Below are 16,703 nucleotides of genomic sequence, written 5' to 3'. Positions count from 1 at the left end.
AGGATCCAAAGGGTGCCCTATCTCCCATTCTTCCGTCCCGATGGGAGGCCCATCAAAACCACATATAGGACCTTTCCGACTCTCATCTGGCTTATGAAGGTACTATGCTTTGAAACGATGAGGCACCAGGTGGGGTAGACCATTATTGACCTAAGCAGTGGACTCCACAAGCTCACGGGTCAGGTCGGTCCTCAAAACTGGGAAATAGGAATGTTGGAAGTCTACCTCCCTTGAAACCCCATAGCGTACATGACGCTGCTCCATCTAAGGACCTGAAAAAAGATGAGCCCACGACGGGGTGAGACAATATCTCAGCAAGTTCACCTCCTAAACTCCGACTAGCAAGGAAATACGCGTAGGGTGTCCTAACCACGCAAATCACACAATCATAGAGACTTACCTTGTCTCGGATCCTTCTTGCATGTCGATGCAGTTCTTATCACAAACATAAATAGTATTCATGCTCAAATAATTGGAACGCCATCACTTTCATCTCAACAACACAAGGGGTTCCGATTATAGGGTCAAATCGTTATGACACATTCCATTCCATGCCACACAATTTTATCCTATAATCCAGTGCGTCAATTTCACTCAGCATGCGTTCCAATTGTTAATCACGGCCACACACGGGTACGGCCTACTCGAAATTTGGCGGTCTTTTGGCGTAATCAAGCATTGTCTCGCCCATCAAGCATGGCAATATCACTACGTTGATGGTATTCCATAAAGGAGCATCGGTCCAGCCTCTCGTGATCGGCATCCAATGGTGGGGCATCCATAAAAGGGCACATCCAGCTCAACAGCTTGGGACAGGTTCTCTTAAACAACATACGACCATTCAATCTTGGCCTAAGACACTGTGCATTGCACTTAAATGCCCCAATTAAAATAATGATCCCAGCCTATTTTATTCGTATTAAAAATACACGGTAAAATAATCGTGTGTGGGTACATGATCAATTTAAACCAGAAAAACTGATACCCTTTCTTTTCAAATCCCACTATTAGACATAGTATTTAAAACTATTTTCAGTGTCAAAATCCGACACCCGGTAATTTCTAAATAATTACCCAAATTTCCAAATTTTGAATTAAATACTCGAAATTTCAATCGCCACACAATTCGCACAAATTAACACTCAATTAAATAAACCAAGCACACAATTGCAATCAGTACGAAATTCCAGTCACTGACTATCTCGGTATAATTTCTAAAAAATGTTAATTAATTAAATAAATACCAAAATTAATTAAATAATTCAATTTAAATTCAATAAATAGCAACTTATGTCGAAACACTAATTTAACCACCTAAACGGGCCTAGAAAATTTTTGAATCTATCTAGATAAATATCACAACTTATCTAGACCTTAATTTATCTAGTCTAACCACATAATATGCAAAATTGAATAATTAAATCATTAATCTAATCTAACTAACCGCATAATCCCTAATTAACCTAAACTAATCATCTCTTAAGCATCATTAACTCCATAAGCAGAGTTTAGCAAGTAAACTCACCAGTTTAGCGTTTCGATGAGTTCATGGCGACGGCGACATAAAGGCGAGTGATAAACAACCCCACAGCGATACCAACGAAGGCCCGAAAGGGACCTAAAATGGGCCTAGAAGTCTAAGCTCTTGCTGGGACTTCCACTTCTGTTCTTGGCTACAGGGACCAGTTGAAGGGGTTGAAACAGAACAAGATGGACGGCGACAACTACAATGGCCTAGGCGGTCAACGGCGGAACTTCCGGTGGCTTGGATGGCGACATACGGTGGCTAGCGAAGCTTCTAGGCGGCCTCGATGGCTTGCTGGGCGCAAATAGGCGCGAGACGAGCGTGCAGGACGCACGGAGCAACTCGCGAGCAGGGGCGGCAACGACAGGCTCGAGCAATGGGCGGAGGAGCTCCGGCGGCTGTGCGATGGGCAAAGGCTGCTCTGCTCGGTTTCTCTAGTTTTTGGAACTCAAATTCTAACCAATAATGGATATAGGAGGCTGGTTGAGGGAGAAGAAGACTATAGAAGCTTTAGGGGTTTCCTTTGACCACAAATATCCTCTTTCTTGATCATTGCTTGCCTCCACCACTTAGGCTGTTATCCTCTGCCATTTGCAGCTCCTTGGCTTCCCAAACAAGTCTCCCAAATGGTCCAAAATGTTGTCTCCCCGATGGCCTACGAATTTGGACCATTGGACATCAAATTGGATTCAATTTCCTTTCAATCCTCCTCTAATTGAGCTCAATTTGGTCCATATAAATTGAACCAAGATGACATCGTCCCTCTTAGGATTTTTCCTTGTTAATTGAACCAACTTAAATCCTAAAAACGTGACCAACAACGATCCTCTGAATTTCCAGTTCAAAACGGCCCTACTTTGAATTTTCGCCAAAAATCTCAATTTGCAGAAAATTTTTCGAATGGTGAGTCAACGTTTCTAAAATGAATCATGATATGACAAAACTTTCAAATTCGCGGTTAATTTTAATCTAGTGCGATTTTAGTGTGACCTAACCTATTAGATAGCTTTTAGGAATTTTTGGTACAATTGACCCGTGGTCGATTATTTTTTAGCCATATTGTACATTTTCGACACATTGACGACTCTCAATTATTGTGAAAATCTCAATGTTTCAAATACGGGCATAGGGTACAGAAATGACATAAAAATTCGGTCTAGTACCGTTCAACAATAATTTTGCAATTAGGTGGAATTACCCACACAGTAATCACATACCTCTATCAAATCGACCTATCTTCGGTCTTTGATCAATTTTGACGGTGCCGTAATGAACTATAGGCGCATTGTAGATTAACACGGTCAAGTAGTCGATTTCTAGTCGAATTCTTAAGTCTATTACATTTAGATTCCTTAACTGCTTCACCTGATAGACTAGTTATCCCGTGAGTGGCCAACTCAGGGAAAAGAACTATAGGCGCATTGATGAAAGGCCCAACTTATTCAATTGAAAACAAAACTTGAAATTCAGAATGTCACACTCTTGGCAAGGTCTCGAACTTCCATTATACACTCTCAACAATTACAATGGAGGCACGAGCTGGGATGATAGTGATTTGTTTGTCTTCGAAATGATTGCAGTTAGTGGCTTATGAGGTGAATACTGAATAACAAATGGCCATAGCCCAAGTGTTGCCCAAAACTCTTATAGGTAATCCTTAGTTGATAAGTGGCAAAGAAAATATGTAGTATGATACAAAGACTAAATAGATCAATATTTTATTAGCAAATGTGTTTGGTAGGATCACTGGAACACTTTATCGAGTAGGATTTCCAATTGATGGCAAACAAACATCAAACTGCTCTGAGGATCTAGTAAGATGGTGGATTGTGTATGATTCAACACCGTTAAAGCCTTTTGTGGGAGGCTTGCTAAATTTTCTAGACAAGGTGTTTACATGTGCATTGTAAACAACTTTTCAATGCTTTACATGGGCAGTGTAAGCAACTTTTCAATGCTTTACATCTTTCTCTAGACAAAAGCAAAAATACAATAAAATTATTTAAAATATATAATAAAATTGCATAGTAAAATTATTAAAAAATTAAAAAGAAAATTTGAAAAATATAATAAAATTATACTAAAAATATGATAAAATTATATTAAATTTTTTAAAATATATAATGAAATTATTTAAAAAATTAAAATATAATTTAAAAATATAATAAAATTACATAATAAAATTATATAGAAATATGATAAATTTGTATAATAAAATTTTAAAATATATGATAAAATAATTTTAAAAATAAATTTATATAATAAAGTTATTAAAAAATTAAAGGAGAAAAATATATTAAAAGTATTAAAAATTAAAAGAATTCTAAGTCACAAAAAAATTTAAGAGCCGTACTAAACACATTTTATTCTAATAATAGAAATCTTGGGTAGTTACTAAATGCTTTCAAATACTCAGAAACTTGTCCATAAAACATAATAAAAAAGAATCATTTCTAAGTAGAAATTATTTTTTAGAATAGAATGGTTACCAAATGTGCCCTTCAAATAATACGCTAGAAAATTCATTATCGAAATTCACCTAAACTTGGGTTATGTCTCCGTGCAAAGGCACTCTGCAAATTTACTAACTTCGAAAAAAGTTGCAATAGAGCGATGATCTTCTCTTAACATTAGGGCACAAAGAGATTGAGAATATTTAGAAAGAAAAGAAAAACTCACTTTTTTTTTCTTTTCTCTTTTTCTTTCCTCTCTATTTTCTTTGGTTAGCGTCTAAATATTGCTGATATAAAGGTATAGCTTTTAACCTAAAAGCAAAATTAATGGAAAAGACAAAAAAGCCCTAAAAAGATTTGGCTTCATCTATCAACACATGTCATCATGAATACTAAGAACAGATTGGTAATCTATTTACAAAATTCATGTATTATCAAAAGTTGCCATTATGGTGACAATAATAGAATTAAATAGAATTGAACGTGGGAATGCTTCCACTACGTTCCTACTTTATTACCTTCAATAAAGCTTAACGTGATTGATTAGCCTATTGTCGTGGTGAAAATGAGCACATTCATTGATAAAAAGTTCAATTATTTCTGTCAATGCTGAAGTCCGTTTCTCGGGAGAGACATAAGGCCATGTCATGTTCAAAATCATAGATAGTTAGAAAAAAATGAAACATTAGTCCCCCAATTTTTTAAAATCAAAGTCACCGGTATGCTTTTTGTGTGTATGTGTATGTGTGTGTGTTTCTTTTTTTTTTTTTTTTTGTTAAAATGATCCTTATATTTATTGGATTAATACCATGAAAAACTTCAAATTAGTATATTTATAACAAATTTACCAAAAACTAATTTTTGACCACGAAAAATCTAAACCAGTATATTTGTGACAAATTCACCATAAATGACTACAAAAAACTCTAAACTAATACATTTGTGACAAATATACTCTCCATTAAATTGGATTAATATCACAAAAAATCACAAAACTAGTACAACAATGATAAACGGAGAGTAAAATCTCAGATTGGTATACCGGTCAATTGTCATATGTCATTAAATTCAGCAATTTGATAGTAAAATTTAGCAAAAATTAATGGGAGGCAAATTTGTCACAAGACCCACCCCGTGGTGGTCGAGTTGGTGGATTCGAACATTGGCCACACGCAAGGACAGGGTTCGATTCCCCAACTCGTCACAATGTGCGACTTAAGTGGGATGTCATGGGTGGTGGGTCCCCGCGCTAATGCCTCCTAGGTTTATGTCGTCGGTTGCCAGCTATACGGTAGTTCTTAGGTATCAAAAAAAAAAAAAATTATTGCGAGTATATTGATTTGAGATAAATTTATCAAAAATGTACCAGTTTGGAGTTTTTGATTATCAAATAATTAGTTTGAAGTAAATTTGTCATAAGTATACTAGTTTAAAGTTTTTGTGGTTTTAACCCTATATTTTTAAGTGAAGGAATCTTGCAAATTGCTAATCCATCCCATCAGGAGTCAAGGTCCCCAACTTAAGATTTTTAGGTTTTGCAAGATAAATGTCTCGTGCACAATCGAGTCCCCGACATAAAGATAAGTTTTCATACAACAGTTTCCTTCCCACATTTTTTTTCATAGATTTCCAATTGACATAAGTTTTCCAAATCGATTGGTGGTAACTCTAATTTGGTATTTTAATTTCCAATTGACCTAAGAATCAGGCGCTATTAGTTGGGGACCCCTAACTTGCAAACTTCGAGTTGTTACTGACTAGCGACTCCAAGGGAGATGTTGGAAATAAGATAACAGGTTCAAAGGCCTATTTTGATTAAGTCTTCGTATCCATGGCAACCAAGCTGAGGTTGTTCGCCGCCTCATGGCGGTCGCCGCCTCAACGGTGGCAATCTATCGTATTACGCATGTGACCACCCCAGCAGAGTGACTACGACGACTTGCCAAAAGCAATGTCCTGTGAGGTACCCTTTTACATATGAGAAGGGCCAGAGGGAAAGTAAAAATTGAAACGAGAAAGAATGATTAGAAGGGTTTATAGACCTCCATTGTGATGGTCAACGTTGGTTTGGAAGAAAAAATTTCCAAGTCGGCAAAACGTTTATCTAAGTCTCCATCGGAAAAAATGTATATTAACTACCTACGATATTATCCCTTTTTAGTTTTTTTCCACCATGCACGGTGTGCTGTAGCTTTTTGGGCAAAGAGACTAAAATCGCCTTTAGTCATAGTGCCTGTGACAATTCAAATGATATTAATCCACGTCGTATGACCATGCCATAACTTTTGGCCTTCAGCTTCCTAACATGATCCCAACTTTTGGCCTTTAGCTTTCTAATAGCGTCCATGTCCCGTACCAAACGATAATAACCACGTAACATTGTCTAATATACATTTTTCTAGTTTCTAGAATCTATTTCTTTGTTCAATATCCCTCTTACTAACTTGAAACAAAGCATTAATAAATCTGTTCCGCGCAAAATGGGAATGGGCCAGGGTTATGAACTTATTATCTATAATCTAATGATTTGATTCCTCAATGTCCCTGCTGTTCACATAATGTGAAAAGGAGATGAAGAATCACTTGCTTTCAGAATAAATCAACAAATTTATTGGGAATTCTTCAAGATCCTTTCTTTTTTTCTTTTTTTTTTTTTTTTTTGTCCTAATGATTGTAGCTTTCTCTAGACCTCCGAGAAAAGCATGAAAAAGACTTGAGTGGTACGATTTCACTGTCACCCCACAATGAAAGGAGTAATTTCGTAGCTCTGGATCTTTAAAATAGTAGGCTGTGGTACTACAGAATCTTTGAGATTCTTCTCTTTGAGCTTGCTGGCCGCTAGCAAGGGTTGCAGCCCTCTCCTGTGGCCGGTGAGAGCCACCTTGCCCATGGCCGGTGAGGGCCAGCAAGCCCCTGCAAAATGCAATTTTCCGAAAGTATCAAAATTTTAATCGCATGTCACAAATCCATTTCTCACCTAATCCTAGCCAAAGAGCGGGCATGATGCCTCAGCTAGGATCGATGCACTCCACCACGTTCGGTGCACTTAGCCACGATCCTCGGCTAGCATTGACATGCCAAGAGCTCTTGATGCCTCTTCATATGTCTTTAGAATGTGTCTGTCATCTCTCCTTTGAATAACTCTACCAGTTACTCATTTTTAAAAGACAAATAATAACCTATCATTTCTCAATCTCAAGTGCCATACAACAAAATTTTCAATATACTTTGTATGCACTGCACACTGCGCGGCCACTGATTTCAATGAAGGGAATTGATGCACGCACCTATCCGTGTAATGACTCAATAGATAAAGTCCGTAGAGGCCATAGGGTGGGATTTCAAGCGAGCAATAACTACTTTTGTTAACACATACATAGATTGATATAGATGTACGTAGATAACAAAAGCTTCCGATCTGAGCAAAGTAACCCCAGCAAACGGCCCCTTGAGCTTTGTTGGTGAGTTCCAACATGTGGTCGGAAAGCAGCATGAACATCCTTACGTAGAATACATGAGTACACACAATGGGCACACGAGAGCAGATCCATGTCATGACCGTCATGAGCAAAAATGGGTTTCGCAGGGATCGGACCTCGGCACTGGACTTCAATGGGGGCAACAAAGGAGGATTCGTGGAGATTTTCCATGGCTCAGAAAGATGTGTATGGGCGGGCCACTTTTGGATGGGCGTATTGGTCCTATAAGTGCCAGCACGATACCTGAAATCTCAAACAGATGATTCAAGGCGGTCTTATACAAACTTAGCTTCACTCCACTCTATAGGCCCTCACTCTCATCAAGCGGGTCATGTCATCATGAATACTAAGACAAAGGGTTTCTAGTGGGCTTACGGAATGTGTGTATCATCAAAAGTTGAAATTATGGTGACAATAATAGAATCAAATAAAATTGAACTTGAGCATACTTCCACTACATTCCTACTTTATTACCTTCCAGAAAAGATTAACGTGATTGATTAGCCTATTTTGTGGTGAAAACGAGCACATTAACCTATTAACAGTTCAATTTTCTCTCTCAATGCTGACGTCCCTTTCTTGGGGAAAAGATAAGGTCATGTCATGTTCAAAATCATATTTAGTTAGAAAATTAGAAACATTAGTCCCCATCTAAAAAAAAAAAAAAAAATCAAAGTCACGAGTTTACTTTTTTTTTTTTTTTTTATCCTTATATTTTAAAGCAAAAGAACCTGGCGGAATGCTAATCCATCCATGGGTAGTTTTAGTCCCCACTTAAGATTTTTAGGTTTTGCATTCTAATCTATCCCACACAAAACTGAGTCCCTGACTTAAGACTTCTAAGTTTTCGTACACCAGTTTCCTTCCCGCGTTTATTTAGATTTCCAACTGACATAAATTTTCCGAATCGATTGGTGGTAACACTAATTTGGTGTATTAATTTTTATTTATTATCCGAACCTAAGATTTGGAAAAACCATAAAAACCGGGCGCTACTTGCTAGTGACCCCTAACTTGCAAAGTTTGAGGTATTGCTGACCAGCGACTCCACAAGAGATGTTGGAAATAACATAAGAGGTTACTCTTTTGGTTAAGTCTTCGTATCCATGGCAACCAAGTTGAGGCTGGTCACCACCTCATGGTTGTCGCTGCCTCAACGGTGGCAATCTATAGTCTGATGCATGTGACCAGCCCACCAGAGTGGTTGGATGCGCAGCCGAATTTGAATTTTTTTACCATATACAGTGTACTGTAGCTTTTTGAGCAAAGAGACTAAAGTCACCTTTTGTCATAGTGTTTGCGACAATTCAAATGATATTAATCCACGTAGTATGATTATGCAATAACTTTTGGGCTTTAGCTTTTTAAAAGTGTCCATGTCCCATACTAAACAACAATAACCACACAGCAATTGCTCAGGCTCTTTTTTAGCTTCTAGAATCTTTTCTTTTTTTTTTGTTCAAGATCCTTCTGACTAACTAGAATCAAAGAATTAATAAATCTGTTCAAGATCCCTCTTACTATCAAATTAGACTTGAAGTGTTGGATGACTTCCAGCTAGAAGAACTAAAGATCATTTATTTGAATCTCATCAACTCTATGCAAACTACTTCAAATCTAGGCCATTTGCTTAGATAGAAGGTTTTTATTTTACTGATTGATGGATCTAGTAAGGTGTTTCATGATGGTAGCCGGGTCTTATGCTCGTGTCGCTAGATAATATGACAAGAAAAAGAGAAGTTATTACATGATTTATAAATCATACGAACATACGTCATGAGAATTATTAATCATATGAGTCTCATCTTGGAGCCTATGTGATTGACGTTCCATATGATTTGGTCTACACAGTCTATAGGCCCGAATATTCTTTATCCAACTTGGTGTTTCGAGTGCGTTTGGCATAAAGGCTATCCCCAACTGCACTACTCTCAAATGCATCATGTCAACACAACACTAAAGCCTGGACTCCTCTCAAATGCGTCAAGTCAACATCCCACCGAAGCCTTCTTAGTCTTAAGACTTTTCTCTGCTGGTCTATAAATGTGTTGGCTCTTCCTCTATCTCTCTGTGTCTCATTTAATCTGACAGCAACGAAGAGAGCCAGAAATGGCACACTGTCGTCACCATCCACTCGTGCTGCTTTGTTCACTCTTTGTGTTCCTTCCCTCGATCCTCGCCCAGACCGCCGAGTTCAACTTGCCTCTCAGGGCTGTGAACCTCGGAAATTGGCTCGTCACTGAGGGGTGGATGAAGCCTTCTCGGTTCGATGGGCTCATTGGACAGCTCTCGGTAGGTACTTAAAAATAAAAAGATAAAGTATCCGCAATCCTCTGAATTGTTATTATGTCATGTACATAAAAGTGTACATTTCACTTTCTCTAACACTCTTTTATTACAGTTTCACAATTAGTATTATTGGGTGACCGCAAAGTTTCTTCTCGGGTCCTATATGACATATCAATGCACTGTGATTGTTGCTTAAATGTGTAGGATGTTTCAAAACCATAAGAATACAAAACAACGGTGCAATTATACATGCAGATTCTATTTGGCATGTCAATGTGTGTTAGTAGATGATTCCAACATGAGACTAGTACAATTTAGTACATGATTCTAACACGAGACTAGTAGTACAATTTGCTTAAATTAAGATACCCAAATGTCCCAGAACTTAGTTTCTAATCGAACATTGCTTTTCATCATATCGCTAGATCTCTGACATACATAAATATGGATTTGATGTTGGTTTGACCTGTAAATATGAACTCTATTAACCCCCTCAAGTTGAGGACATATACCGTTTTTAGTTTGGTCTATCAAAATACTACTTCACTCTTTCACTGAGATTAACCAGTCCAATGGTAGGATGGGGCTCAAGTGCAGTTCAAGTCGACGCAGCTGAAAAAATTCCTGTGCGCTGAAGGCGCCAACATAGTCATCAATCGCGACCGGGCCGCTGGCTGGGAAACTTTCAGGGTATGGCTTTCTATCTTCAATAATCAACTATCAACTTACAAACTATTAGGGTGCATAAATACAATGAAATAGAGAGTAAAAGCAAGAAAGAGAAATCGAGATATAATATTTATTATGATTTACCCTGTTAAAAAATTGAGTTTGTGCTCATTAATAGCTATTGTTTATATATAATATATTTCTTTTATAATTGAGAGTTGTAACAAAAAGGTAAAAGGTCATGATGTAGCCCTAATATAATCCAAACTATAAAAGTCTTTTAAAGTTGCTGGGCTGCTGCCCCATGTCCCCCATTGGGACAGCCCTCGGACCTCCGCCCACTCACCAGGGAGTGGAACTCCTTGCCTTCTCGTCGATGAGAAATATGAATCACACCCCCACATAGACAAGCTGAAAAGATTCACATGCCATCCTTAATTTTTGCCCTTTCAATGGTGCAGCTGTGGAGGATTTCCGAGACTAAATTCAACATCAGAGCTTTCAACAAGAATTTCGTTGGATTGAAAGACAAAAAAATAGTGATTGCAGAAGTTTATGGTACTCCGAGTGCCTCGGAAACTTTTGAAATTATAAGGAACCCGAACCGTCCCAATCGAGTGCGACTCCAAGCATCTAATGGGTTGTTTCTCCAGGTAATCCCCGCTATTCCAGCTTCTATATGACTTCTACAGTCCCCATTGTATTATGGCGTACATGGCTCATTCTTTGTTGCCGAGGGTTGCACAACCATTGCGTCATGGCCCATACAATGATTAACAATGAGTGATTTTTAAGGGTAAGTTCACTAGATATGTCATAAATATTGTATGTTGCTTATTTGATTGACATAATTTTTTTTTTCGCTTACTTAAGTATGACTAATTTGAAAAATCAATTACTTGAGTGTCATGAGCAATTTGCTTCACCAAAAAAGTCAACCTTACATTAATTTATAATATATCATTCAACATGATGTGTGGGAAAGCTAAAGTCAGAGTGCCATAAATTTTTGAAGTGAACATTTAGATTCATTAATTTTTAAAAAGTGATTAACTGAGAAGAAGAGGAAGTTTGAAAGAAAAATTAAGAAAGGATGACTCTTATGATACTCTTGCCATACTAGATAAAAATTTCCATGTTGAACTTCAATTTATTTTAAAATTCCACGTTTGAATGGCAAATTGAAAAAAAAATATACCTAGGACAATTTGTCGGAAATGATGCTCAAATGATTGTTTTTACATTGATGTAGCACTAAAGTGAGTAAAAAAAAATTATGAGATTTAAGTAAGTGCTATATGTAAATTATACTATTTTGTAGTATTGTACTCATTCCGTGGTTTTCGATTTGACGATTGAGGGTGATTTCTCATCCCGTGGTTGACAATATCTTCACTCCGACAGTAAAAATTTTGCAGGACTACGTTGTTGTGCCGAACAGCACAAGACGTAGAAGTCCTTGCGTACATCATAAGGCGCATAAATTACATGAAGCTATCTGTTGCTGATTTATTGCACCTATTACTCTAATGTTAGACAAAGACCCGAATAAACTTTGACAAACATGACCAACATAAGAAACAATGTCATATGAACAGCAGTACATGGTGTTTCTACCAAACTATCACATGGCACTCGTGTTGGCATATACTATTCTAAGACTTTCCAGCATGTTACATGGGCACATTCTGTATTTTGTTGACGCTACGAGTACGTGATGGACACCCCTGGTTTGTTTGATAAACGTCAGCAGCACTTCATGCAAGAGGACGAATATACTATCTTCTGCAGATAATATATCCAACTTTTGCAATGAAAAGCCGTCATAGAAAAGCGAAGGAACAGTCATTTCAGCGACAACATTACTTTACTCTTTAATCAAAAAGAACTTTTGGACTACAAAAGCATTTCCATTCGGTCATCCAAAATCCCCAACTAAATATAATAGAAGAAATCGCCATACTCCTCGATTGTTAAACGGATACAGTCACATCGATTGATGTAAAAAAATTTCTAACGTTGTTTGGATGATCAGGCAAAAACACTGACATCAGTGACAGCAGATTATAACGGAGATACGAATTGGAATGATAATGACCCGTCCGTCTTCGATATAAACACTGTTGGTGTCTTACAAGGCGAATACCAGATAACAAATGGCTATGGCCCCAATACTGCCCCACAACTCTTACGGGTAATTGTTAATTGATTAGTGGCACAGAAAGCATGTAATAAGGATACAGAGACAAAGTAGACCAGTAATCTATTTTCAAATGTGCTCTGCAGGATCATTGGAAAAATTACATTACCGAGCAGGACTTCCAATTTATGGCGACCAATAATGTAACTGCCGTGAGGATTCCGGTAGGATGGTGGATTGCATATGATCCAACACCGCCGAAGCCTTTTGTGGGAGGCTCGCTGTATGCACTGGATAGGGCCTTTACATGGGCAGAGTAAGCAACTTTTCAATCCTTTACATCTTATACAAATAACTCTGATAGAAAATTGGATCAGTAGTGATCGAAACTGAGAGAATCTTATGAGTCTAACCTTGAATAATTGAATATTCCTTTCGCAGGAATTATCGTATGAAGGTAATAGTTGATCTCCATGCTGCCCCAGGGTCTCAAAACGGCGAAGCTCATAGTGCGACAAGGGATGGATTTGTGGAATGGGGTGACTCTTACATTCAGGAGACTGTGAAAGTTATAGAATTCCTAGCAGCAAGGTCTGGGAAATGAATTATCACTTTGGACATATCACTCATGACATATATCTCATTAGTATTTCGATGAGTTGGATTCAGTGCTGTTGATGTAAACATGCTAGATCTTATCTAATTTGGTTTTCTAAAGCATGCTCACTTGTGAATGTCAAGTAGATATTGCAACCATTCAGCATTGGTCGCAATTGAGCTGATGAACGAGCCTCAAGCCCCAGATGTCAAGTTGAACGATCTTACTGATTACTACCGGTTAGGTTTTGAAGCTGTGAGGAGGTACACTCCAGATGCTTATGTGATCCTGTCCAACCGGTTGGGAGCACCCAACCCCCTAGAGCTCTTTCCATCTGTGAGAGGCTGGAGCCGAGTGGTTATCGATGTACATTACTACAACCTCTACGATCCGAAGTTTAAGCATTGGAATCTGCAGCAGAACATTGGCTACATCTATGTCGATAGAGAGAAAAATCTTAGCCAAATAACCCAAAAAGGGGGGCCCTTGAGCTTTGTTGGTGAGTCCTAGCCTGTATTCGGAAAGCAACAAGAGCATGTTTATATAGAACGCACAGATAAACACGACGCGTGCACGGTAGAGCACGTACATGTTATGATCTTTGTGAGCTAAAATGGGTTTTGCAGGGGAATGGACCTCCACATTGGACTTCGATGGGGCAACAAAGGAGGATTCGGGGAGATTCGCCAAGGCCCAGCAAGACGTGTACAGGCAGGCCACTTTCGGGTGGGCGTATTGGTCTTATAAGTGCCACTCCGATACCTGGAGTCTCGAACAGATGATTGAAGACGGTCTCATAAAGATCGGACCTTGATTCTGTTCTGTAGTACGTCATGCTCATCAAGCGAGTCGTGTCATCCTGAGTACTAAGAATAAAAGGTTTCGCAGCTCGCCTGCGGAATGTATGTGTCATCAAAAGTTGCCATTATGGTGACAATAATAAAATTAAATAAAATTGCACTTGAGCATGCTTCCACTGCATTCCTTTTTTTCACCTTCCAATAAAGATTGAAAGTGACTCACTAGCCCACTACTGTGTGAAAAACGTGACACATTCACCGATAAAAAAGTTCGGTTCTTTTCTCGATGCTGAAGTCGGTTTCTAGGGAAAGATCACATCATGTTCAAATGCCTCTTTACTTCTTCCTTCTTCTCTTTTTTTTTTTTTTTTGAGTTAAAATTTTCCTTATATTTTTTTTTTAGTGGTGATCGAAAGAACGCCAGCACAAGCCCATAATTAGAGGCGGCAAATAGGTGAATTGGATGGGTTATAAATGGGTTCACCTCAAATTTTATCAATTTAACTCGTATTAACTCATTTATTTTTTATATAATTGAGATGATACATACTTAACTCAACTCAGATCTAACACAAACCCAATTCATCCACCTAACTCAGTTTTTTTAGCTATACGAATTATGCATTTAGCACATTTAAAATATATTAAAAATAAAGAAAAAAGCATCTCAAGAGATTTCCATCGCACATTCCGCCCCTCCACCGTTGGCACCACCCTAAACTACCGCTACACCTCGGCCATTGCCTAGAACACTGAGTACACGAAAGCGTCCCTCCCAACGAGCCCCAACTTCTCACCTCTGTCCTCTGCAGCCCCCAGCCAACGCTCCAACTTGAACGACCAACACTCCGTCCTCCACAAACCTCGCCCCCTTTGCTTCAATTTCAAACCACAAAGGGACCCTCCATTGCAAATCGTGAGCAGCCTCAGCAACACACACACATTGCTCAATCGAAGACTTTGAAACCTTCAAGCATGAGGCGCTAGGTAACACATAGCACCTTCATAGCACTCATCCCCACTGTCTATTAGAATTAGCACAGGCTCTCAAATGCTTGATCCTGTGGTATTTAGATATCTAATCTAATTATAGCTGTGTTTATTCATATGTTATCAGTATTTGAAAAAGTTTAAAGCACAAGTTGAGGGCCATAACTTCATTCAAAAGAAGAACTTCTTATTCTAAGAAATATTGGCTCCATTTCGGTCAAATACTTCATTTTGTGGTGTTTTTAGTTTACAAACTGTCTAATTTGCTTATAATTGTGTTTATTTCAATGCTATTCGTACTTGAGAAAGTTTAGAGCACAAGTTGAGGGCCATAACTTCATTTAAAACAGAGAAATTTTTATTCTAAGAAGGCGTGGCTCCTTTAGGGTCAAATGCTTGATCTTGTGGTTTTTGGAACTTCCAAATCATCTAATTTTCCTATAATTGAGTTCATTTAGACACTATTAGTACTTAGGAAAGTTTAAAACACAATATCAACTCCATAAATTCATTCTAGCTGTACCACTTTCCAGCTTAAGAGAACCAAAGATGAGGAACTTTCTAAAGATGATTAAAACAAAAAAAGCAACGGTGAGGGAGAGAGAGTAATGGAAATCACAAGCAAACAATAAAAAGTAACTGATGACAAACGTAGGGATGAGTATGGTTTCAAGATAGAACCTAGAATTTGAGAACTGGACTGATGTGAATTTGTCCAATACTAGGTTCTAAGGTATGCATGGTAGGTTCTAGGATCCAAAAATTGGAAAACCTATTTCAATGGATAGGTTCTAAGTTCTAGATTGATGGAACTTGAAACTTGGAACCTAAAACATGCAATAAGTTTTTTTTTTCTTGGTTTATGTCTATACACGATCATATGGTATTCTATGATGTTCGATGATAAGTATATAGTCTAGAACTATTAGTTTCAGCTTACATTTAATGACTAAGTTTTTTACTTTATTAATATTTCATTTTTTTTTGTAGCAACAAGTGGTGATTATTAGATATGATAATTCATTACAATCATTCAATTAATAATAAAGGTGGAACTTAGGTAGTCTTTAGAATCGACACTGGAACATATAACGGGATAGATTTCAAGTTCTTGGGTGTGCATGGTAGAATGTAGCTTCTAGAAAATGAGGAACGTGTTTCAATAGGTGTGTTCTATGTTTCAGGTTTCAATTGGAACTTATACGGAATCTGGAAGGGTTTACTCTTGGTCAAATGCATGCTCGAGGGAGAAGATGGCCGCAGATGACAATAAAATTTGATCCCCATTGAGCCGTCAAAGCCATCATTGCCGTCGTTAAGCTTGGACAAGAGCTCCTCCCAGAAGGCGGCATTCGGCTGCTCCTTCGATGCCTGCTACCTACGGTCCTTCGTGCAGGTCTAGGAGCGCGCGCCAGACATCTTCAGGCTCCTTCGCTTTTTCGAGGACTTCCGTGAGCATGAGTAGCTCCTCGAGCACAAGCTCGTATGAGAGATGGTGTCCCTATCCTATTACTGGAGGGTGTGATTTGCTCCAAGTACACCGAGATTGCCAAGTCGGTGAAGCGGATCGAAGAATTCGAAGCGTCAACCAAGAGGTTGAAGTGCAAGCTAGAGGCATCTCAAGCTAGGTTGGAGGAAGAGAGAATGGTAAGGAGAGCAAAGAGCAAAGAGGTAGGGCACAAGTCTGCAAGTGAGTGTAGAGTAGGAATAGAGTAGGACTGACCAAAAAAAAAAAAAAAAAAGGAGAGAACAAAGAGTTT

At 38.2% G+C, this 16,703-nt stretch overlaps 1 protein-coding gene across 1 annotated transcript; it reads left to right on the top strand.

Annotated features, from left to right (window-relative positions):
- Window positions 1-9,566: 9,566 nt before the first annotated feature.
- Window positions 9,567-13,967, top strand: LOC104420237 (probable glucan 1,3-beta-glucosidase A). Its single transcript, XM_010032114.2, has 8 exons — window positions 9,567-9,749; window positions 10,326-10,436; window positions 10,877-11,068; window positions 12,451-12,609; window positions 12,702-12,871; window positions 12,997-13,146; window positions 13,300-13,652; window positions 13,780-13,967. The coding sequence occupies exons 1-8, from the start codon at window positions 9,567-9,569 to the stop codon at window positions 13,965-13,967; spliced, it is 1,506 nt and encodes a 501-aa protein (XP_010030416.2).
- Window positions 13,968-16,703: the final 2,736 nt, after the last annotated feature.

Source organism: Eucalyptus grandis, chromosome 9, assembly GCF_016545825.1.
Source record: "Eucalyptus grandis isolate ANBG69807.140 chromosome 9, ASM1654582v1, whole genome shotgun sequence".
NCBI classification, from domain to species: Eukaryota; Viridiplantae; Streptophyta; class Magnoliopsida; order Myrtales; family Myrtaceae; genus Eucalyptus; species Eucalyptus grandis.
The sequence above is the reverse complement of the archived record's forward strand: the minus strand, read 5'-3'. Positions and strand labels throughout refer to the sequence as shown.

What these genes read in the sequence shown, in the direction of transcription:
- LOC104420237 (XM_010032114.2), top strand. Translation starts at nt 9,567, where the DNA reads ATGGCACACTGTCGTCACCATCCACTCGTGCTGCTTTGTTCACTCTTT. An exon ending in CTGCCCCACAACTCTTACGG is followed by an intron (nt 12,610 to 12,701) that starts GTAATTGTTAAT and finishes TGTGCTCTGCAG; the next exon opens with GATCATTGGAAAAATTACAT. An exon ending in GGGGCCCTTGAGCTTTGTTG is followed by an intron (nt 13,653 to 13,779) that starts GTGAGTCCTAGC and finishes TGGGTTTTGCAG; the next exon opens with GGGAATGGACCTCCACATTG.